This window comes from Polyodon spathula, unplaced genomic scaffold (assembly GCF_017654505.1).
Source record: "Polyodon spathula isolate WHYD16114869_AA unplaced genomic scaffold, ASM1765450v1 scaffolds_3334, whole genome shotgun sequence".
NCBI classification, from domain to species: domain Eukaryota; kingdom Metazoa; phylum Chordata; class Actinopteri; order Acipenseriformes; family Polyodontidae; genus Polyodon; species Polyodon spathula.
The window spans coordinates 19,359-44,003 of NW_024474797.1; the positions used below are offsets into that span (position 1 = coordinate 19,359).

A 24,645-nucleotide genomic window follows, 5' to 3' on the forward strand; every position below is an offset into this window, starting at 1 on the left:
ACCTCTCAAATAGTGCTTTCCTGCATAATAACAAAACATGGCAGAAGAGATACTCTTCCATCTCAGCTCACCTTCACTCTCCATTGGACCTTCTGCTCCATAGTGATGCTGTAACCATTCACCTTAGTGACCACCATTCTAGTGACAGCCACCTTCGTTTTGCCATAGCTCTCATTCTCCACCTGCACTTCAAAAGGTGTAAGACTGCCGTTCGTGTACAGGAGCTTTGCCAGTGTGTAGGTGCAGGTGCCCTGGAAGTCGAATTTCAGCCCATCGAATGAGGTGTAGTGTGGGTCCCCAGAAGCAGTGCACTTCCCCTCCCCTAGGGGATGGCATCCCTGCACACCATTCTTTACTTGGCACGCCTCGTTCTCCCCGCATGTGATTGGCTGGCACTGCACAGCTCCACTGGCACCGCACGTGCACTGACTCGTGCACAATCCATCAGGGAAAAACATTTCCCCAGCCTTGTAGTAGCGGCCACTGTACATGCAGCCACACTGGGCAATGGGAACACACTGGACTCCACTGAGAATGAATCCCTCATTACACTGGCATCCTTCCTCACACAAAGCATCGCACTGGGTGCCAGTGGTGAGACTGGCACACGTTGATGGGCATCCACTGGCACACAACTCATAGTGGCTGTTTTGAGGACAGACAGGAGCTGAGGGGAGTAAAATTCAAATAATCCATAAACTGTTTCAAGTAGGACTATACTTTTTACAGAAGATTGAAATAAAAACTACACTTACCGCAAAATGTGTCTTTTCTCCATGCATAAACCTGGGCTCCAGCCTCCTGACATTTGGTGACGTAGCCACTAATAGCCTTACACACAACAGTCTGCATGCCCTTGTAGAGGCAGGCATCAAACACACAGTCATCGAAGAAATATGTAGGGGGCACCTTGGCATGGCAATCTCTGAACGGCCCAGTCGGATCCGTCATTATGCCACAGTATGCATTGGTCTCATATTGACGTTTCTGAGTGACATCGCAGTTTGGACACGTTCCTTTGCACTGGTCACTGCAGCCGGGGATGTTTTCTGTCTTCCAGCTCGCTCCAAACTCTGCTGGGACTTGGGTCAGCTGCCCGTTCTTCATAGTCAAGTCATCCTTGCCATCCTGGTTATAGTTTCCACACAGACCGCACATAGCGCCTGCATAACTTTCAGGTACAGTGACTGTCACTCGGCTGTTCCAGTCGAAAGTCACCTCCAATCCGAAACCGGTCTGAATGATGGCTTTCCAGCCTTTGCTTTGGATTGATAATCTGTTGTCTTCTATGCTCAAGGGTAGGTTCTCCCACAGGTTGTCCACCTAGTTTATTAGTAAAGTAGGAAAATATAATCAACATTAATGTAATCATACAAAAAATCATCAAATAAAATTAAATTACACATCCCTCTAAAATGCAGCTCTGTGCCAGTAAAGCATGTATTACCTCTGTAAGAGTTTGAATGAGGGAAATCCCTAAATTGTCAGTTTGTATCTAAGAATATACATTAGACACAAACACTCACCTGGACCTTCCCTACATGGTTTGTGCTGATGATGATGATGTGGCCATACACGTTGACTTGTACGAGCCGTGTGTAAGCCACAGCCTTATTGCCTCGGTGCTCATTCTGCACCTGCACCTGGAACTTCTCCAGTTCATCAGTGGAATTGCAGACAGCTGCTAGCTGGTAGAAGCAGGTTCCCTGGAAGTCAAACTTGCGTCCATCAAAGGAGATGTAGTGCGGGTCCCCACTGGCACTGCACGTTGCCTTTCTGTTGGAATAACAATCCCTTACTCCTTTAACTACCTTACAAACTTCGAATGGCTTGCATTTTGTGTTTCTGCACTGAACTTTGCCAGTGCCTGCGTCACAGATGCATGATTGCTCGCAGCTATTGTCAGACCAGAGTCTGACCCCAGGTGGGTAGTATCGGCCCTGGTAGGTGCAGCCACATTTCTTGACAGGCACACACTCTCCAGCACTGAGAACGAAGCCTTCGTTACACTGGCAGGTCTCGGTGCAGGGCAGCTTGCAGTTGACAGAAGCACTAGGGTTGGAGCAGGATGCAGGACAGGCACTGCCACAGGACTCGTAGTGACTGTTGGGAGGACATGTCAGAGCTACAGGGACAAGACAGAATAAAATGGAATTCAGTGCCTATACAAGTCTCTCGTCTTCAAAAAGTGAATGTAGCGCATGCATATATTTAATCCCTTTTGCATACATTGATATGTTTTGTAAGTACTGTTCATAACATGTTAATTTAAATATTGGATGATTGTGCAGCCTGGATACTCACGACATTGGGACTGCTTTCTCCAGTTGTATACTTCAACTCCCCTTGCCTGGCAAGCATCTGCATAGGTCTTCAAAGCCTGACAGAGGAAAACCCTAAAGCCGTCATTCAAACACACATCGTAGACACAGCCGTCCATAAAGAGCTCTGGTTTGATGACTGCATGACAGTCCCTGAAAGGCCCATCAACTTTGGCCAGCAGACCACAGCTCTCCTGTCCCTGGTACTTGGAGATGAGGTTGGACTCGCAGGTCTTGCACTCTCCCTTGCAGTCATCCCAGCATGCAGGATCATCATCTTTAACTTTCCAGCTTGTCCCAAAGGACGCAGCATTGTTGGCCTCTTTTCCATCCACCATTACGAAATCATCTTTTGAGTCACCATTGTAATTACCACATAGACCACACAGCTGACCAAGGAAGGTGCTTGTGATAGACACAGTGAGGTGGTGGTTCCAGTCATATGACAACCTGAGACCAAAATCGGTGTCCAGAACAGCGTGGCCTCCACTTTGATAGATTTTTACTTTTCCTTCCTGCAGCGTGCTGGGCAAGTAATACATGTTCTGATTGACCTGAAATAGAAAACAAAACAGTTATTTATATTGCTAGAAATGTGATGGTTTGTGAAAAAGACACAGAGCTCTATGGAGCACACTTTTCAAATGTCAATTAATTGTGGAGAAATCCACATGGTCATAAGATTTTTTTTTTTTTTTTCAGTGACACTCAGTATTGACTACATAGTTCTTACCCTCACTCTGCCATTTTCAGATTTGGCCATAGTTATCGTTAAGCCATAGACCTGGACGTTGACATGTTTTAAGTAGGCCACTTGTGTGCTACCCCGGTTTTCGTTCTTTGCCTCGATATTGAAGCTGGGCAGGGTTTCATTCCCGCAAGTCTTGGCGATGGTGTAGGTACAGGTGCCCTGGAAATCGAAGCTTCGTCCATCGAAGGTGCGGTAATGTGGGTCTCCCCAAGCGATACACTCCGCTTTCGATAGTGGTAAGCACACAGCCTGGTTGTCCACTTGTTGGCACGTTTCCCCGTTCCTGCACTGCTTCTTTTTGCATAGATCCACAACTGCAGGTGGGTAGGAAAGGAGAAGTAGGTTAGGATTAATTAAATTGCCAAGGTAGGAGAGTAAGTCGGAGCAGAAAAAAGAATAGACCACATCATCTCAAAGATCACAATTAAGATAAAGGTAATACCAGGAGCATGCAAACGTTCCAACATCGAAGACATTTTGTGTAGAAACAACTGAAGTTATGCAGGAGTCACCAAGATTAAAGGAATGCCTTTTATCTCTCTACTGCCACCATCTTTACACAAGATTCAGCAGCAGCAGGATGGCCTACCAGAGTAAGGCACAGATCTGTTATTACCATCACAATTCAGCACCATGCTGTCCTTTCCTTCCACCATTAAAGCCAGCAGTGCCATTATCAAACTCACGCTCATCTAAACAGATCTGGGCTCCGTTGTGCACAGCACACCCTGTGGTGCATTGGATTGTCTCACAGCTCACCGCTCCCTTGGGGTTACATGTGCACTTCCTGGAGCAGTCTGCAGACATCAGGGACTCCCCAACCTGGGAAGAAAAGGGAGTACATTGTAACGGGGTCAAATTGAGCAGGAATCTAGAGATAGATCACACTGTACAGGATCTCGCTCTGCTAGAGGCCATGCAGCGGCACAGGAACTGGTTTTATAATCCACAATGAAATATTTTCTGTTGCAAGAGGAATTACTGTTTGAAAGGAAATTGCTATTGATATCCTCTGTCGCAACCAAATAGCTTCATAAACAAATTTGCAGTCACCAAAAAATTTCACAATAAAAGACGAGGAATGGGGCTGACCTTCATGTATCTCCCGTTGTGCGAACAACCACAGTTTCCAGAGGATACACACTGTTCCCCATCAAACACAAAGCCAGGGTCACACTGGCAGCCCTCATAACACTGAGATGTGCAGGTGAGGGGGGCGATGATACTTGCACAAGCACTGCCACAGGTGTCCGCACAAACCTCGTACTGGCTGTTCTTTGGACAAGTCATTGCTAAAATGAGACACAGAAATACTTAAAATACATTAAAAAAGCCCCAGTTAATTCAATACTCTTAAAACACCAGTGTAACATACTCATTATATCAATTGCAACAAGATAAACAATGAATTGCTTACGGCAGAACCCATCGTTCCTCCAGGGCTTGATGATGACTCCAGCATCCTGGCAGGCAGCAGTGTAGGCTTCCAGATTCCTACAGAGGATGTCCCTCAGCCCGTCGGTGACGCATACATCAAAGACACAGTTTTCAAAGTAAATGTCAGGACTGATGACGGAGCGGCAGGCTGCGAAGGGGCCCGTTGTGGAGGAGATGATCCCACAGCTGTCTGCTTTGCTATACTTGGTCTTGTTGGTTTCGTCACACCGGGGGCAGTCCTGGTCACAGCCATGGTTGCACTTGGCTCCTTCTACAAAGACTTGCCAGCTGGCCCCGAAGGCATTGACGTTCTCTGTGAGTCCGCCACCCTGCAGTGCAAACTCATCCTTTTTGTTGCCGTTGAAGTTGCCACAAAGTCCGCCTACCTTGTTCCGGTAGTTGCCAGGGACGGTCACCTGCACGTAGTACACCAAATCGTAGAGGACCTTCAGCCCAAACTCTGTCTGAAGGATGATGTTTTTACCCTGCTGGATCACGGAAACCTTTCCATCGTCCAGTTTCAGGGGTAGGTTTGTATTGATTCCATTCACCTGAAAATGATTGGGATATCTTTAATTAAAAGAAAATATTTAATCTTGTAAGGAAACTGAAAAATAGTGGAAACAGAAAGATTCATTAAGCATTCAGATTCTTTAATTGGGAATATTAACTATACAGAAAGGGACAAGTTGTTTCTAGACTAAATACAATATTTTGTTCATTGCATCCAACAAAAATGCCTGATTCATTAAAGACCGATTTAGGAACAATTGCAGGCACGCAATGTTTGTGCTTGTGTTTTGAATGACAGGACCTCTCAAATAGTGCTTTCCTGCATAATAACAAAACATGGCAGAAGAGATACTCTTCCATCTCAGCTCACCTTCACTCTCCATTGGACCTTCTGCTCCATAGTGATGCTGTAACCATTCACCTTAGTGACCACCATTCTAGTGACAGCCACCTTCGTTTTGCCATAGCTCTCATTCTCCACCTGCACTTCAAAAGGTGTAAGACTGCCGTTCGTGTACAGGAGCTTTGCCAGTGTGTAGGTGCAGGTGCCCTGGAAGTCGAATTTCAGCCCATCGAATGAGGTGTAGTGTGGGTCCCCAGAAGCAGTGCACTTCCCCTCCCCTAGGGGATGGCATCCCTGCACACCATTCTTTACTTGGCACGCCTCGTTCTCCCCGCATGTGATTGGCTGGCACTGCACAGCTCCACTGGCACCGCACGTGCACTGACTCGTGCACAATCCATCAGGGAAAAACATTTCCCCAGCCTTGTAGTAGCGGCCACTGTACATGCAGCCACACTGGGCAATGGGAACACACTGGACTCCACTGAGAATGAATCCCTCATTACACTGGCATCCTTCCTCACACAAAGCATCGCACTGGGTGCCAGTGGTGAGACTGGCACACGTTGATGGGCATCCACTGGCACACAACTCATAGTGGCTGTTTTGAGGACAGACAGGAGCTGAGGGGAGTAAAATTCAAATAATCCATAAACTGTTTCAAGTAGGACTATACTTTTTACAGAAGATTGAAATAAAAACTACACTTACCGCAAAATGTGTCTTTTCTCCATGCATAAACCTGGGCTCCAGCCTCCTGACATTTGGTGACGTAGCCACTAATAGCCTTACACACAACAGTCTGCATGCCCTTGTAGAGGCAGGCATCAAACACACAGTCATCGAAGAAATATGTAGGGGGCACCTTGGCATGGCAATCTCTGAACGGCCCAGTCGGATCCGTCATTATGCCACAGTATGCATTGGTCTCATATTGACGTTTCTGAGTGACATCGCAGTTTGGACACGTTCCTTTGCACTGGTCACTGCAGCCGGGGATGTTTTCTGTCTTCCAGCTCGCTCCAAACTCTGCTGGGACTTGGGTCAGCTGCCCGTTCTTCATAGTCAAGTCATCCTTGCCATCCTGGTTATAGTTTCCACACAGACCGCACATAGCGCCTGCATAACTTTCAGGTACAGTGACTGTCACTCGGCTGTTCCAGTCGAAAGTCACCTCCAATCCGAAACCGGTCTGAATGATGGCTTTCCAGCCTTTGCTTTGGATTGATAATCTGTTGTCTTCTATGCTCAAGGGTAGGTTCTCCCACAGGTTGTCCACCTAGTTTATTAGTAAAGTAGGAAAATATAATCAACATTAATGTAATCATACAAAAAATCATCAAATAAAATTAAATTACACATCCCTCTAAAATGCAGCTCTGTGCCAGTAAAGCATGTATTACCTCTGTAAGAGTTTGAATGAGGGAAATCCCTAAATTGTCAGTTTGTATCTAAGAATATACATTAGACACAAACACTCACCTGGACCTTCCCTGCATGGTCTGTGCTGATGATGATGATGTGGCCGTACACGTTGACTTGTACGAGCCGTGTGTAAGCCACAGCCTTATTGCCTCGGTGCTCATTCTGCACCTGCACCTGGAACTTCTCCAGTTCATCAGTGGAATTGCAGACAGCTGCTAGCTGGTAGAAGCAGGTTCCCTGGAAGTCAAACTTGCGTCCATCAAAGGAGATGTAGTGCGGGTCCCCACTGGCACTGCACGTTGCCTTTCTGTTGGAATAACAATCCCTTACTCCTTTAACTACCTTACAAACTTCGAAGGGCTTGCATTTTGTGTTTCTGCACTGAACTTTGCCAGTGCCTGCGTCACAGATGCATGATTGCTCGCAGCTATTGTCAGACCAGAGTCTGACCCCAGGTGGGTAGTATCGGCCCTGGTAGGTGCAGCCACATTTCTTGACAGGCACACACTCTCCAGCACTGAGAACGAAGCCTTCGTTACACTGGCAGGTCTCGGTGCAGGGCAGCTTGCAGTTGACAGAAGCACTAGGGTTGGAGCAGGATGCAGGACAGGCACTGCCACAGGACTCGTAGTGACTGTTGGGAGGACATGTCAGAGCTACAGGGACAAGACAGAATAAAATGGAATTCAGTGCCTATACAAGTCTCTCGTCTTCAAAAAGTGAATGTAGCGCATGCATATATTTAATCCCTTTTGCATACATTGATATGTTTTGTAAGTACTGTTCATAACATGTTAATTTAAATATTGGATGATTGTGCAGCCTGGATACTCACGACATTGGGACTGCTTTCTCCAGTTGTATACTTCAACTCCCCTTGCCTGGCAAGCATCTGCATAGGTCTTCAAAGCCTGACAGAGGAAAACCCTAAAGCCGTCATTCAAACACACATCGTAGACACAGCCGTCCATAAAGAGCTCTGGTTTGATGACTGCATGACAGTCCCTGAAAGGCCCATCAACTTTGGCCAGCAGACCACAGCTCTCCTGTCCCTGGTACTTGGAGATGAGGTTGGACTCGCAGGTCTTGCACTCTCCCTTGCAGTCATCCCAGCATGCAGGATCATCATCTTTAACTTTCCAGCTTGTCCCAAAGGACGCAGCATTGTTGGCCTCTTTTCCATCCACCATTACGAAATCATCTTTTGAGTCACCATTGTAATTACCACATAGACCACACAGCTGACCAAGGAAGGTGCTTGTGATAGACACAGTGAGGTGGTGGTTCCAGTCATATGACAACCTGAGACCAAAATCGGTGTCCAGAACAGCGTGGCCTCCACTTTGATAGATTTTTACTTTTCCTTCCTGCAGCGTGCTGGGCAAGTAATACATGTTCTGATTGACCTGAAATAGAAAACAAAACAGTTATTTATATTGCTAGAAATGTGATGGTTTGTGAAAAAGACACAGAGCTCTATGGAGCACACTTTTCAAATGTCAATTAATTGTGGAGAAATCCACATGGTCATAAGATTTTTTTTTTTTTTTTTTCAGTGACACTCAGTATTGACTACATAGTTCTTACCCTCACTCTGCCATTTTCAGATTTGGCCATAGTTATCGTTAAGCCATAGACCTGGACGTTGACATGTTTTAAGTAGGCCACTTGTGTGCTACCCCGGTTTTCGTTCTTTGCCTCGATATTGAAGCTGGGCAGGGTTTCATTCCCGCAAGTCTTGGCGATGGTGTAGGTACAGGTGCCCTGGAAATCGAAGCTTCGTCCATCGAAGGTGCGGTAATGTGGGTCTCCCCAAGCGATACACTCCGCTTTCGATAGTGGTAAGCACACAGCCTGGTTGTCCACTTGTTGGCACGTTTCCCCGTTCCTGCACTGCTTCTTTTTGCATAGATCCACAACTGCAGGTGGGTAGGAAAGGAGAAGTAGGTTAGGATTAATTAAATTGCCAAGGTAGGAGAGTAAGTCGGAGCAGAAAAAAGAATAGACCACATCATCTCAAAGATCACAATTAAGATAAAGGTAATACCAGGAGCATGCAAACGTTCCAACATCGAAGACATTTTGTGTAGAAACAACTGAAGTTATGCAGGAGTCACCAAGATTAAAGGAATGCCTTTTATCTCTCTACTGCCACCATCTTTACACAAGATTCAGCAGCAGCAGGATGGCCTACCAGAGTAAGGCACAGATCTGTTATTACCATCACAATTCAGCACCATGCTGTCCTTTCCTTCCACCATTAAAGCCAGCAGTGCCATTATCAAACTCACGCTCATCTAAACAGATCTGGGCTCCGTTGTGCACAGCACACCCTGTGGTGCATTGGATTGTCTCACAGCTCACCGCTCCCTTGGGGTTACATGTGCACTTCCTGGAGCAGTCTGCAGACATCAGGGACTCCCCAACCTGGGAAGAAAAGGGAGTACATTGTAACGGGGTCAAATTGAGCAGGAATCTAGAGATAGATCACACTGTACAGGATCTCGCTCTGCTAGAGGCCATGCAGCGGCACAGGAACTGGTTTTATAATCCACAATGAAATATTTTCTGTTGCAAGAGGAATTACTGTTTGAAAGGAAATTGCTATTGATATCCTCTGTCGCAACCAAATAGCTTCATAAACAAATTTGCAGTCACCAAAAAATTTCACAATAAAAGACGAGGAATGGGGCTGACCTTCATGTATCTCCCGTTGTGCGAACAACCACAGTTTCCAGAGGATACACACTGTTCCCCATCAAACACAAAGCCAGGGTCACACTGGCAGCCCTCATAACACTGAGATGTGCAGGTGAGGGGGGCGATGATACTTGCACAAGCACTGCCACAGGTGTCCGCACAAACCTCGTACTGGCTGTTCTTTGGACAAGTCATTGCTAAAATGAGACACAGAAATACTTAAAATACATTAAAAAAGCCCCAGTTAATTCAATACTCTTAAAACACCAGTGTAACATACTCATTATATCAATTGCAACAAGATAAACAATGAATTGCTTACGGCAGAACCCATCGTTCCTCCAGGGCTTGATGATGACTCCAGCATCCTGGCAGGCAGCAGTGTAGGCTTCCAGATTCCTACAGAGGATGTCCCTCAGCCCGTCGGTGACGCATACATCAAAGACACAGTTTTCAAAGTAAATGTCAGGACTGATGACGGAGCGGCAGGCTGCGAAGGGGCCCGTTGTGGAGGAGATGATCCCACAGCTGTCTGCTTTGCTATACTTGGTCTTGTTGGTTTCGTCACACCGGGGGCAGTCCTGGTCACAGCCATGGTTGCACTTGGCTCCTTCTACAAAGACTTGCCAGCTGGCCCCGAAGGCATTGACGTTCTCTGTGAGTCCGCCACCCTGCAGTGCAAACTCATCCTTTTTGTTGCCGTTGAAGTTGCCACAAAGTCCGCCTACCTTGTTCCGGTAGTTGCCAGGGACGGTCACCTGCACGTAGTACACCAAATCGTAGAGGACCTTCAGCCCAAACTCTGTCTGAAGGATGATGTTTTTACCCTGCTGGATCACGGAAACCTTTCCATCGTCCAGTTTCAGGGGTAGGTTTGTATTGATTCCATTCACCTGAAAATGATTGGGATATCTTTAATTAAAAGAAAATATTTAATCTTGTAAGGAAACTGAAAAATAGTGGAAACAGAAAGATTCATTAAGCATTCAGATTCTTTAATTGGGAATATTAACTATACAGAAAGGGACAAGTTGTTTCTAGACTAAATACAATATTTTGTTCATTGCATCCAACAAAAATGCCTGATTCATTAAAGACCGATTTAGGAACAATTGCAGGCACGCAATGTTTGTGCTTGTGTTTTGAATGACAGGACCTCTCAAATAGTGCTTTCCTGCATAATAACAAAACATGGCAGAAGAGATACTCTTCCATCTCAGCTCACCTTCACTCTCCATTGGACCTTCTGCTCCATAGTGATGCTGTAACCATTCACCTTAGTGACCACCATTCTAGTGACAGCCACCTTCGTTTTGCCATAGCTCTCATTCTCCACCTGCACTTCAAAAGGTGTAAGACTGCCGTTCGTGTACAGGAGCTTTGCCAGTGTGTAGGTGCAGGTGCCCTGGAAGTCGAATTTCAGCCCATCGAATGAGGTGTAGTGTGGGTCCCCAGAAGCAGTGCACTTCCCCTCCCCTAGGGGATGGCATCCCTGCACACCATTCTTTACTTGGCACGCCTCGTTCTCCCCGCATGTGATTGGCTGGCACTGCACAGCTCCACTGGCACCGCACGTGCACTGACTCGTGCACAATCCATCAGGGAAAAACATTTCCCCAGCCTTGTAGTAGCGGCCACTGTACATGCAGCCACACTGGGCAATGGGAACACACTGGACTCCACTGAGAATGAATCCCTCATTACACTGGCATCCTTCCTCACACAAAGCATCGCACTGGGTGCCAGTGGTGAGACTGGCACACGTTGATGGGCATCCACTGGCACACAACTCATAGTGGCTGTTTTGAGGACAGACAGGAGCTGAGGGGAGTAAAATTCAAATAATCCATAAACTGTTTCAAGTAGGACTATACTTTTTACAGAAGATTGAAATAAAAACTACACTTACCGCAAAATGTGTCTTTTCTCCATGCATAAACCTGGGCTCCAGCCTCCTGACATTTGGTGACGTAGCCACTAATAGCCTTACACACAACAGTCTGCATGCCCTTGTAGAGGCAGGCATCAAACACACAGTCATCGAAGAAATATGTAGGGGGCACCTTGGCATGGCAATCTCTGAACGGCCCAGTCGGATCCGTCATTATGCCACAGTATGCATTGGTCTCATATTGACGTTTCTGAGTGACATCGCAGTTTGGACACGTTCCTTTGCACTGGTCACTGCAGCCGGGGATGTTTTCTGTCTTCCAGCTCGCTCCAAACTCTGCTGGGACTTGGGTCAGCTGCCCGTTCTTCATAGTCAAGTCATCCTTGCCATCCTGGTTATAGTTTCCACACAGACCGCACATAGCGCCTGCATAACTTTCAGGTACAGTGACTGTCACTCGGCTGTTCCAGTCGAAAGTCACCTCCAATCCGAAACCGGTCTGAATGATGGCTTTCCAGCCTTTGCTTTGGATTGATAATCTGTTGTCTTCTATGCTCAAGGGTAGGTTCTCCCACAGGTTGTCCACCTAGTTTATTAGTAAAGTAGGAAAATATAATCAACATTAATGTAATCATACAAAAAATCATCAAATAAAATTAAATTACACATCCCTCTAAAATGCAGCTCTGTGCCAGTAAAGCATGTATTACCTCTGTAAGAGTTTGAATGAGGGAAATCCCTAAATTGTCAGTTTGTATCTAAGAATATACATTAGACACAAACACTCACCTGGACCTTCCCTGCATGGTCTGTGCTGATGATGATGATGTGGCCGTACACGTTGACTTGTACGAGCCGTGTGTAAGCCACAGCCTTATTGCCTCGGTGCTCATTCTGCACCTGCACCTGGAACTTCTCCAGTTCATCAGTGGAATTGCAGACAGCTGCTAGCTGGTAGAAGCAGGTTCCCTGGAAGTCAAACTTGCGTCCATCAAAGGAGATGTAGTGCGGGTCCCCACTGGCACTGCACGTTGCCTTTCTGTTGGAATAACAATCCCTTACTCCTTTAACTACCTTACAAACTTCGAATGGCTTGCATTTTGTGTTTCTGCACTGAACTTTGCCAGTGCCTGCGTCACAGATGCATGATTGCTCGCAGCTATTGTCAGACCAGAGTCTGACCCCAGGTGGGTAGTATCGGCCCTGGTAGGTGCAGCCACATTTCTTGACAGGCACACACTCTCCAGCACTGAGAACGAAGCCTTCGTTACACTGGCAGGTCTCGGTGCAGGGCAGCTTGCAGTTGACAGAAGCACTAGGGTTGGAGCAGGATGCAGGACAGGCACTGCCACAGGACTCGTAGTGACTGTTGGGAGGACATGTCAGAGCTACAGGGACAAGACAGAATAAAATGGAATTCAGTGCCTATACAAGTCTCTCGTCTTCAAAAAGTGAATGTAGCGCATGCATATATTTAATCCCTTTTGCATACATTGATATGTTTTGTAAGTACTGTTCATAACATGTTAATTTAAATATTGGATGATTGTGCAGCCTGGATACTCACGACATTGGGACTGCTTTCTCCAGTTGTATACTTCAACTCCCCTTGCCTGGCAAGCATCTGCATAGGTCTTCAAAGCCTGACAGAGGAAAACCCTAAAGCCGTCATTCAAACACACATCGTAGACACAGCCGTCCATAAAGAGCTCTGGTTTGATGACTGCATGACAGTCCCTGAAAGGCCCATCAACTTTGGCCAGCAGACCACAGCTCTCCTGTCCCTGGTACTTGGAGATGAGGTTGGACTCGCAGGTCTTGCACTCTCCCTTGCAGTCATCCCAGCATGCAGGATCATCATCTTTAACTTTCCAGCTTGTCCCAAAGGACGCAGCATTGTTGGCCTCTTTTCCATCCACCATTACGAAATCATCTTTTGAGTCACCATTGTAATTACCACATAGACCACACAGCTGACCAAGGAAGGTGCTTGTGATAGACACAGTGAGGTGGTGGTTCCAGTCATATGACAACCTGAGACCAAAATCGGTGTCCAGAACAGCGTGGCCTCCACTTTGATAGATTTTTACTTTTCCTTCCTGCAGCGTGCTGGGCAAGTAATACATGTTCTGATTGACCTGAAATAGAAAACAAAACAGTTATTTATATTGCTAGAAATGTGATGGTTTGTGAAAAAGACACAGAGCTCTATGGAGCACACTTTTCAAATGTCAATTAATTGTGGAGAAATCCACATGGTCATAAGATTTTTTTTTTTTTTTTCAGTGACACTCAGTATTGACTACATAGTTCTTACCCTCACTCTGCCATTTTCAGATTTGGCCATAGTTATCGTTAAGCCATAGACCTGGACGTTGACATGTTTTAAGTAGGCCACTTGTGTGCTACCCCGGTTTTCGTTCTTTGCCTCGATATTGAAGCTGGGCAGGGTTTCATTCCCGCAAGTCTTGGCGATGGTGTAGGTACAGGTGCCCTGGAAATCGAAGCTTCGTCCATCGAAGGTGCGGTAATGTGGGTCTCCCCAAGCGATACACTCCGCTTTCGATAGTGGTAAGCACACAGCCTGGTTGTCCACTTGTTGGCACGTTTCCCCGTTCCTGCACTGCTTCTTTTTGCATAGATCCACAACTGCAGGTGGGTAGGAAAGGAGAAGTAGGTTAGGATTAATTAAATTGCCAAGGTAGGAGAGTAAGTCGGAGCAGAAAAAAGAATAGACCACATCATCTCAAAGATCACAATTAAGATAAAGGTAATACCAGGAGCATGCAAACGTTCCAACATCGAAGACATTTTGTGTAGAAACAACTGAAGTTATGCAGGAGTCACCAAGATTAAAGGAATGCCTTTTATCTCTCTACTGCCACCATCTTTACACAAGATTCAGCAGCAGCAGGATGGCCTACCAGAGTAAGGCACAGATCTGTTATTACCATCACAATTCAGCACCATGCTGTCCTTTCCTTCCACCATTAAAGCCAGCAGTGCCATTATCAAACTCACGCTCATCTAAACAGATCTGGGCTCCGTTGTGCACAGCACACCCTGTGGTGCATTGGATTGTCTCACAGCTCACCGCTCCCTTGGGGTTACATGTGCACTTCCTGGAGCAGTCTGCAGACATCAGGGACTCCCCAACCTGGGAAGAAAAGGGAGTACATTGTAACGGGGTCAAATTGAGCAGGAATCTAGAGATAGATCACACTGTACAGGATCTCGCTCTGCTAGAGGCCATGCAGCGGCACAGGAACTGGTTTTATAATCCACAATGAAATATTTTCTGTTGCAAGAGGAATTACTGTTTGAAAGGAAATTGCTATTGATATCCTCTGTCGCAACCAAATAGCTTCATAAACAAATTTGCAGTCACCAAAAAATTTCACAATAAAAGACGAGGAATGGGGCTGACCTTCATGTATCTCCCGTTGTGCGAACAACCACAGTTTCCAGAGGATACACACTGTTCCCCATCAAACACAAAGCCAGGGTCACACTGGCAGCCCTCATAACACTGAGATGTGCAGGTGAGGGGGGCGATGATACTTGCACAAGCACTGCCACAGGTGTCCGCACAAACCTCGTACTGGCTGTTCTTTGGACAAGTCATTGCTAAAATGAGACACAGAAATACTTAAAATACATTAAAAAAGCCCCAGTTAATTCAATACTCTTAAAACACCAGTGTAACATACTCATTATATCAATTGCAACAAGATAAACAATGAATTGCTTACAGCAGAACCCATCGTTCCTCCAGGGCTTGATGATGACTCCAGCATCCTGGCAGGCAGCAGTGTAGGCTTCCAGATTCCTACAGAGGATGTCCCTCAGCCCGTCGGTGACGCATACATCAAAGACACAGTTTTCAAAGTAAATGTCAGGACTGATGACGGAGCGGCAGGCTGCGAAGGGGCCCGTTGTGGAGGAGATGATCCCACAGCTGTCTGCTTTGCTATACTTGGTCTTGTTGGTTTCGTCACACCGGGGGCAGTCCTGGTCACAGCCATGGTTGCACTTGGCTCCTTCTACAAAGACTTGCCAGCTGGCCCCGAAGGCATTGACGTTCTCTGTGAGTCCGCCACCCTGCAGTGCAAACTCATCCTTTTTGTTGCCGTTGAAGTTGCCACAAAGTCCGCCTACCTTGTTCCGGTAGTTGCCAGGGACGGTCACCTGCACGTAGTACACCAAATCGTAGAGGACCTTCAGCCCAAACTCTGTCTGAAGGATGATGTTTTTACCCTGCTGGATCACGGAAACCTTTCCATCGTCCAGTTTCAGGGGTAGGTTTGTATTGATTCCATTCACCTGAAAATGATTGGGATATCTTTAATTAAAAGAAAATATTTAATCTTGTAAGGAAACTGAAAAATAGTGGAAACAGAAAGATTCATTAAGCATTCAGATTCTTTAATTGGGAATATTAACTATACAGAAAGGGACAAGTTGTTTCTAGACTAAATACAATATTTTGTTCATTGCATCCAACAAAAATGCCTGATTCATTAAAGACCGATTTAGGAACAATTGCAGGCACGCAATGTTTGTGCTTGTGTTTTGAATGACAGGACCTCTCAAATAGTGCTTTCCTGCATAATAACAAAACATGGCAGAAGAGATACTCTTCCATCTCAGCTCACCTTCACTCTCCATTGGACCTTCTGCTCCATAGTGATGCTGTAACCATTCACCTTAGTGACCACCATTCTAGTGACAGCCACCTTCGTTTTGCCATAGCTCTCATTCTCCACCTGCACTTCAAAAGGTGTAAGACTGCCGTTCGTGTACAGGAGCTTTGCCAGTGTGTAGGTGCAGGTGCCCTGGAAGTCGAATTTCAGCCCATCGAATGAGGTGTAGTGTGGGTCCCCAGAAGCAGTGCACTTCCCCTCCCCTAGGGGATGGCATCCCTGCACACCATTCTTTACTTGGCACGCCTCGTTCTCCCCGCATGTGATTGGCTGGCACTGCACAGCTCCACTGGCACCGCACGTGCACTGACTCGTGCACAATCCATCAGGGAAAAACATTTCCCCAGCCTTGTAGTAGCGGCCACTGTACATGCAGCCACACTGGGCAATGGGAACACACTGGACTCCACTGAGAATGAATCCCTCATTACACTGGCATCCTTCCTCACACAAAGCATCGCACTGGGTGCCAGTGGTGAGACTGGCACACGTTGATGGGCATCCACTGGCACACAACTCATAGTGGCTGTTTTGAGGACAGACAGGAGCTGAGGGGAGTAAAATTCAAATAATCCATAAACTGTTTCAAGTAGGACTATACTTTTTACAGAAGATTGAAATAAAAACTACACTTACCGCAAAATGTGTCTTTTCTCCATGCATAAACCTGGGCTCCAGCCTCCTGACATTTGGTGACGTAGCCACTAATAGCCTTACACACAACAGTCTGCATGCCCTTGTAGAGGCAGGCATCAAACACACAGTCATCGAAGAAATATGTAGGGGGCACCTTGGCATGGCAATCTCTGAACGGCCCAGTCGGATCCGTCATTATGCCACAGTATGCATTGGTCTCATATTGACGTTTCTGAGTGACATCGCAGTTTGGACACGTTCCTTTGCACTGGTCACTGCAGCCGGGGATGTTTTCTGTCTTCCAGCTCGCTCCAAACTCTGCTGGGACTTGGGTCAGCTGCCCGTTCTTCATAGTCAAGTCATCCTTGCCATCCTGGTTATAGTTTCCACACAGACCGCACATAGCGCCTGCATAACTTTCAGGTACAGTGACTGTCACTCGGCTGTTCCAGTCGAAAGTCACCTCCAATCCGAAACCGGTCTGAATGATGGCTTTCCAGCCTTTGCTTTGGATTGATAATCTGTTGTCTTCTATGCTCAAGGGTAGGTTCTCCCACAGGTTGTCCACCTAGTTTATTAGTAAAGTAGGAAAATATAATCAACATTAATGTAATCATACAAAAAATCATCAAATAAAATTAAATTACACATCCCTCTAAAATGCAGCTCTGTGCCAGTAAAGCATGTATTACCTCTGTAAGAGTTTGAATGAGGGAAATCCCTAAATTGTCAGTTTGTATCTAAGAATATACATTAGACACAAACACTCACCTGGACCTTCCCTGCATGGTCTGTGCTGATGATGATGATGTGGCCGTACACGTTGACTTGTACGAGCCGTGTGTAAGCCACAGCCTTATTGCCTCGGTGCTCATTCTGCACCTGCACCTGGAACTTCTCCAGTTCATCAGTGGAATTGCAGACAGCTGCTAGCTGGTAGAAGCAGGTTCCCTGGAAGTCAAACTTGCGTCCATCAAAGGAGATGTAGTGCGGGTCCCCACTGGCACTGCACGTTGCCTTTCTGTTGGAATAACAATCCCTTACTCCTTTAACTACCTTACAAACTTCGAAGGGCTTGCATTTTGTGTTTCTGCACTGAACTTTGCCAGTGCCTGCGTCACAGATGCATGATTGCTCGCAGCTATTGTCAGACCAGAGTCTGACCCCAGGTGGGTAGTATCGGCCCTGGTAGGTGCAGCCACATTTCTTGACAGGCACACACTCTCCAGCACTGAGAACGAAGCCTTCGTTACACTGGCAGGTCTCGGTGCAGGGCAGCTTGCAGTTGACAGAAGCACTAGGGTTGGAGCAGGATGCAGGACAGGCACTGCCACAGGACTCGTAGTGACTGTTGGGAGGACATGTCAGAGCTACAGGGACAAGACAGAATAAAATGGAATTCAGTGCCTATACAAGTCTCTCGTCTTCAAAAAGTGAATGTAGCGCATGCATATATTTAATCCCTTTTGCATACATTGATATGTTTTGTAAGTACTGTTCATAACATGTTAATTTAAATATTGGATGATTGTGCAGCCTGGATACTCACGACATTGGGACTGCTTTCTCCAGTTGTATACTTCAACTCCCCTTGCCTGGCAAGCATCTGCATAGGTCTTCAAAGCCTGACAGAGGAAAACCCTAAAGCCGTCATTCAAACACACATCGTAGACACAGCCGTCCATAAAGAGCTCTGGTTTGATGACTGCATGACAGTCCCTGAAAGGCCCATCAACTTTGGCCAGCAGACCACAGCTCTCCTGTCCCTGGTACTTGGAGATGAGGTTGGACTCGCAGGTCTTGCACTCTCCCTTGCAGTCATCCCAGCATGCAGGATCATCATCTTTAACTTTCCAGCTTGTCCCAAAGGACGCAGCATTGTTGGCCTCTTTTCCATCCACCATTACGAAATCATCTTTTGAGTCACCATTGTAATTACCACATAGACCACACAGCTGACCAAGGAAGGTGCTTGTGATAGACACAGTGAGGTGGTGGTTCCAGTCATATGACAACCTGAGACCAAAATCGGTGTCCAGAACAGCGTGGCCTCCACTTTGATAGATTTTTACTTTTCCTTCCTGCAGCGTGCTGGGCAAGTAATACATGTTCTGATTGACCTGAAATAGAAAACAAAACAGTTATTTATATTGCTAGAAATGTGATGGTTTGTGAAAAAGACACAGAGCTCTATGGAGCACACTTTTCAAATGTCAATTAATTGTGGAGAAATCATGGTCATAAGATTTTATTTATTTTTTTCAGTGACACTCAGTATTGACTACATAGTTCTTACCCTCACTCTGCCATTTTCAGATTTGGCCATAGTTATCGTTAAGCCATAGACCTGGACGTTGACATGTTTTAAGTAGGCCACTTGTGTGCTACCCCGGTTTTCGTTCTTTGCCTCGATATTGAAGCTGGGCAGGGTTTCATTCCCGCAAGTCTTGGCGATGGTGTAGGTACAGGTGCCCTGGAAATCGAAGCTTCGTCCATCGAAGGTGCGGTAATGTGGGTCTCCCCAAGCGATACATTCTGCCTTGGATACTGGGACACACGTAGCCTGGCCGTTTACTGGCTGACACTTTTCTCCTGTCCTGCACTGCTTGTTTTCACAGGAGTCTATGGGTACAGCTGGAATAATGGAGTGGTCAAAACAAGGAGCATGTTTGCAAAGCACTTACATAGGAAATGAGAACGAGGCATCAGAAAAGTGTAAGAATGTCAATTAGCTCTTAGACTTTGTTCAAAGGGGTCTGGAACTGTTTACTTCTGGATTTTCCGAGATATTGGGCCCTAAACACAGCAGTAAATCATTTGTCCATTTTCATTTTTTTCTAAATATTAGTATTATCTCCTATTAAGGTTTATTATCAAAATTTTGGCATTTCAGATGTTTGATATAAATCTTAATATTTGCATCAGCAAAAGCAACCCCCCCCCCCATCAAATAAAATAAAATGTAGTTGCCATACTTACAGTCTATTGCACAAGGTGCAGGGGATCCATATCCATTATATAATACTGTCCCAATGCTGTAGACACCAAATGAAGATTTTGGATGCTCTATGTAGTGTGGTTTTTCCTCCTGACCATATTCAATATGAGCCCAGGAATATTCAGTGCCTTTTACTGGGGCCCACGTGACCGTTTTCAACAGCAACTGGTTATCAAAGCGTATTTCTGAGATGTCTGAAGGTTTTGCCACAACCAGTAATCGGTTTTCAAATTTGTCGTAGCCTTGAATAAAGTATTTACTGCAAAACAAGTTGGTTGGGACAACGTTCATTAAAAATGTATCAAAGCCCCACTCGCCTCTTGATCCTCCAGTACTGTAGAACATGACCTGGATACTTCGGGATGCTGTGATGTAAAGGGGAGTGGTTCCGTCTATTTTCAAAGAGATAACCTCTCCACTTTTGAGCTGTTTGGAATCCTTTTTATCTCCATACTGAATTAGAACATCAGTGGACTGCGAGGCAGCAACATAAACATAGTCATCCTTCCTCTGATAAGGTTGAGGTGGTACAATAAAGGATGATCCCCACCTGGTTACAGGTAGCAGCTGCTCAAAGAGAACGTTGCACCTAACATTGAGATTGGAACACACGTGGCCCGCTATTACACCGACAGGTTTAGTGGAAACAATCTTTGTGCCTGAAAGGTCGTCCATGCTCATTAGCTGAACACTCTCATACTTGGAAAGAAAGATTGTGAGTTTACTCCCTTTTATGTATGTTATCTGGTTAAAGGTCACTTTCCCTGTGAGGTACACATCAACAGAGTTTGAGTTTTCCAAATTCATGATAGCAAAAAGCTTGGAGAGATCCCCATAGTTTGGAGTAACCACATAATACTCATTACCCCAGTCTGTAACAGGGTATACAATGGTGGTGTCTGCTGTGCGGGTCTTGTAGTTCATAAGAATGGATGACAAGGGCTTCTGTGATGTGATAACAATCATGTTAGAGGACCTGACACTACCTTGGACCTCCAGGGTCTGGGGAAGTGAAATCACTTGGCTCCTGCTTTGTTCAAGTTCAAGACACATAGGAAAACCAGGCATGTGTACATTTATAGATACTTGAGTGGCAGCTGCAGAGCGAGCGGAAATAGACAAGTTAAACTGGGGATCATTGCCTGGCAAATAATTTTGTGTGATGAGTGTGGCATATTGGATCCCATCTGTGATCTCCAGACAGTCCGCTGTGGAAAAAAACATTCGAACAATCAAACTGATGAACAGAAGAAATTTACAAATGAGAGATGACCATTTGTCTGCTCTATACTCATCCGGTTCCCAGCTGTTGGTTGATCTCTAAACTTTTTCAAGTTGTCTCCTAAAGGATTCCTATGATTCGGCATCAACCACATGGTTAGATAACCCATTCCATTCTCTCTGTGTAAAAAATATCTAGAACCTTCTGTCCTAACTCTGTAAATAGGACTTTGAAGGAGTGTCTCAGTGGCTCTGCACATTTGTTTGGTAAATGCATTCCATTACATATAAAAAATGCTTTATACTTTTTTTAATTATGAACATCTAATGTATTTTAAGAAGTCTCACAATTCACCAGTAACACATCTGCTTTGCAAGAACAATCTGTCCAAAGCTTGCTCCATTCAGATCACTGACAGTCTGAGGAACACAAAGTCGGACATGTCAGCTTAGGACTTTTGGTATCAAGGGCTTGATTCAAGAAAGATTCAAGAAACAAGTAGGACATGGTGAGAGCAGTCTTTCCCCACCCCCAGTACTTTGAGTGTCTGTCACATGTCTTCATGCTGCTATGGTACAGCAAAGGATCAGTATAACAGATCAGGCCTGTTTTTTATACCCAAGCAGATAAAAACAAATTCTCACCCAATGAAACACAGAGCCCAAAATCATTGTTAATGACATCCTTGTACTTACAATGATTGTAACAAGGTGCAGAAGATCCATATGCATTCTGGTCAGCTTTTCCTATGCTGTAGACTCCAATGGCAGCAGTAGGGTGCTCCACAACGTGTTGTATGGGCTGGGATCCAAAGTCAGAGAGTGCCCAAGAGAATTCTGTGCCCGGGATCGGAGTCCAAACAAGGCTTTGAACTTTCTTATCAAACATAATTCCTGAGATGTCTGCGGTCTTTGACACAACCATTGCTTGACTTGTAAACCCTTCATGGCCTTGTACAGAATATTTTTGGCAAAATGTGTCAGTGGGGAGAATATTCATCAAAAACGGGTCAAACATTTGACCACCTACTCTACCGCCAGTGCAGTAATACAAGACCTGTATGCCTGCTGAAGCATGTATATATAGGGGTTTGTGGAGGCTTATTGGAAGTGAAATACTTTGTCCACGATCTAAAGCTAGTGACTTGAGTTCACTTCCAGATTGGATCTGGAAATTGGTTTGCTGGGATGCAGTTACATAAACTAGATCAAAATCGTTCTGATAAGGGAGAGGAGGCACAATGAAGGTAGTTCCCCATTGTGGTACGGGCAACAGCTGCTGAACAAGGGTATTGCAATTAGAGTTTTTCATTGAACATGTGTGACCAGTGATTACAGCTACTGGTTTCTCACTCTTGATTCTAGTGCCCGACAAGTCGTTAGAACTCTGCAATTGAAAGCTTTCAAACTTTGAAAGGGACACAGTGAGTTTTGTACCTGCTGTATATTGTTTCCCTTCAAATCTCACGTCCCCTTTCAGATCCACCTCAACGGTGTTTGGCTGTTCTGCATTTATGATGGCAAACTGTTTGGAGGCTTTCTGATAATCTGGGGTGAGGGCAAAGTACTCTACTCCCCATTCATTTATAGGGTACACAACAGTGGAATCTGCTGTTTTGGGCTTGGAGTTCAGCAGAACAACAGTGATGGGTTTGCTGGACTCGATTACAATGGTATTGGAGGACTTGACAGTGCCCGCGACCTCCACGTTTCCTGGGAGTGAAATAACTTTGCTTTCTATTGAGTTAATCTCCAGATTGAGGGGAAATCTAGGGCCTGGGCCAAAGACTGTCACTATGGTTGTGCCAAGGGACTGTGCAGTAAACACCAGGCTAGACGTGGATGGCCCATATGCATTAGAATAATTCTCAGTGATGACTGTCGCAAACTTGGTCCCAGCTGTGCTTATAGAACAGACACCTGACAAAAATGACATGCATAATAAATATTAGGAAATATATTGGGAAAGTCAAGGCAAGTTCTTTTTAGAGCATATTGAGTCAAATTGATTTTGGCTGGGGTTCGATCAACTAAAATCTTTTAACTCAGAAATAAAATGTGCTGATAAATGTAGGACAGGAAAAAAATACCTTCGCTATTGCACACTGTGGTATGGGTAGGACTTAAATAATAAATTAAACCATATCTGAGTGAGAGAGTGCTTAAATCTACCCCTGGACAACTTTGGGAAAACCATATAGGCTATTAAATCACATCAATATTAAATGCAAAAAAGCTGTATTAATAAAAAAAAAGCAACGTGTTCAAGTTTGTACACATGACGTTCCTCTCTAGACTCTATACATAACCTATACGTAACTTCAGACCAGTTCAGTACTTACTGTAGAACAGCGCTGCTAAAGCACAAAGCTGCACCACCTCCTTCTTCAACCCCATTTCTGCAAGAGATCATTACATTAAAACAGCAGTCAGAGAAGCTATTCTTAGAAAATAAACGTAGCATTTATAAAGAAAAGCCCCCTAACTGCCTACAGCAATGTCACATTGGGAGATGTCATAATGATAAGAGCATTTAGTCTAACTTAAATTCCAAGGTCTCAAAACAGAAACCGATTATCCTTGTAACACCTTGTGACATGACTTACCCAGAAGATAAAATAAACATTTTTTAAATACAACCAGTGTCAGAGGTCATTAAACAATTAGAAATTAACTTTGTATTTTATTATGGATGATGATGTACTACTAATACTACTACTACTACTACTACAAATAATAATAAGAATCATAATAATAATAATAATAATAAAATTCTGGTAAAAAATTCTTGTAAGTAACCACGTGGTGAATGGTAAATTAAAAAAAAAATAAAATAAAAAAAAAAATTCTGACTTTGCAATTATCAATCCTCATCCAGCATATCACAGCATGAAATAACTCAAAGAATGTAATAAATGAGACCAGGTTTTAATTTAGGTCTAGCTTTTTAAATAAATTGGTTACTAACAATAGTTTTACAGGAATGGAACAAGAGACTGGGGCCAAGGTTGGTCGCACCCTCAAAAATCTCCTCTTTATTAGACTGCTAATAATTATATGCATCTGATTTTTAAAACAAAATGCATTATTTGCTGAAACAAAAACAAGAAACAAACACACTAAGTCTAAAAGAAGAGCTTTTTGAGCATGCAAACAACCTTGTCTCGCAAGCTTATGTTGTGTGGTTTCTTTGGCTGCTTGTGTGGAGGTGGGAATGGCTTGACTGCTGCATTAGCATTGTTTTATGCAATGAATTTCCTTGCTTTTTCATTATAAAGTACACCAGTTGGGTGGAGGTGTTCCATGCACGACTTCTGGGTTTTACCACCTTGTATTAGACATGTTAATGCAAAGAGTGCAGACTCAGTAATTCTAGCAAAATTAGTAAAACACCCTGATGTTGTATCTACAGAGGTTTTAAACGATGCAATCTTTACAAATAAAACAAACAACAATCATGAAAACATTCATTCAAAGTAATTGTTTTTACAATTGAGAGCAAGGGTTTACCATACTGCTCATTGTTCACCAAAGTTAGAACATTCTATTAAATGTAATATTAAACTTCAGTTCCAATGGAATTTTACTACATTGTAGTGTTAAACTGCAGTGTGTGTGTGTGTGTGTGGTTCTAAAATTTATTCTATATCTATATATAGCTATATCTATCTATCATCTTATCTAAGATGATATATAATATTATATA

General features: G+C 44.7%; 1 protein-coding gene across 1 annotated transcript in view; it reads right to left on the reverse strand.

The window, feature by feature from the left end:
* LOC121311856 (IgGFc-binding protein-like) overlaps nucleotides 1-23,322 on the reverse strand; it is a 40,776-nt gene extending 17,454 nt beyond the window's left edge. Inside the window, exons 1-32 of the mRNA XM_041244019.1 lie at nucleotides 23,282-23,322; nucleotides 21,636-22,859; nucleotides 19,700-20,926; nucleotides 19,017-19,354; nucleotides 18,270-18,840; nucleotides 17,492-18,090; nucleotides 16,721-17,288; nucleotides 16,037-16,632; nucleotides 15,134-15,704; nucleotides 14,809-15,008; nucleotides 14,403-14,538; nucleotides 13,699-14,030; nucleotides 12,949-13,519; nucleotides 12,171-12,769; nucleotides 11,400-11,967; nucleotides 10,716-11,311; nucleotides 9,813-10,383; nucleotides 9,488-9,687; nucleotides 9,082-9,217; nucleotides 8,378-8,709; nucleotides 7,626-8,196; nucleotides 6,848-7,446; nucleotides 6,077-6,644; nucleotides 5,393-5,988; nucleotides 4,490-5,060; nucleotides 4,165-4,364; nucleotides 3,759-3,894; nucleotides 3,055-3,386; nucleotides 2,305-2,875; nucleotides 1,527-2,125; nucleotides 756-1,323; nucleotides 72-667 (exon numbers count right to left, since the gene is read on the reverse strand). Of these exons, the coding sequence (XP_041099953.1) occupies nucleotides 72-667; nucleotides 756-1,323; nucleotides 1,527-2,125; nucleotides 2,305-2,875; nucleotides 3,055-3,386; nucleotides 3,759-3,894; nucleotides 4,165-4,364; nucleotides 4,490-5,060; nucleotides 5,393-5,988; nucleotides 6,077-6,644; nucleotides 6,848-7,446; nucleotides 7,626-8,196; nucleotides 8,378-8,709; nucleotides 9,082-9,217; nucleotides 9,488-9,687; nucleotides 9,813-10,383; nucleotides 10,716-11,311; nucleotides 11,400-11,967; nucleotides 12,171-12,769; nucleotides 12,949-13,519; nucleotides 13,699-14,030; nucleotides 14,403-14,538; nucleotides 14,809-15,008; nucleotides 15,134-15,704; nucleotides 16,037-16,632; nucleotides 16,721-17,288; nucleotides 17,492-18,090; nucleotides 18,270-18,840; nucleotides 19,017-19,354; nucleotides 19,700-20,926; nucleotides 21,636-22,251 (15,234 nt within the window). The 5' untranslated portion in view covers nucleotides 22,252-22,859; nucleotides 23,282-23,322. The remainder of the gene's footprint in view (nucleotides 1-71; nucleotides 668-755; nucleotides 1,324-1,526; nucleotides 2,126-2,304; nucleotides 2,876-3,054; nucleotides 3,387-3,758; nucleotides 3,895-4,164; nucleotides 4,365-4,489; nucleotides 5,061-5,392; nucleotides 5,989-6,076; nucleotides 6,645-6,847; nucleotides 7,447-7,625; nucleotides 8,197-8,377; nucleotides 8,710-9,081; nucleotides 9,218-9,487; nucleotides 9,688-9,812; nucleotides 10,384-10,715; nucleotides 11,312-11,399; nucleotides 11,968-12,170; nucleotides 12,770-12,948; nucleotides 13,520-13,698; nucleotides 14,031-14,402; nucleotides 14,539-14,808; nucleotides 15,009-15,133; nucleotides 15,705-16,036; nucleotides 16,633-16,720; nucleotides 17,289-17,491; nucleotides 18,091-18,269; nucleotides 18,841-19,016; nucleotides 19,355-19,699; nucleotides 20,927-21,635; nucleotides 22,860-23,281) is intronic.
* Between the last annotated feature and the right edge of the window lie 1,323 nt (nucleotides 23,323-24,645).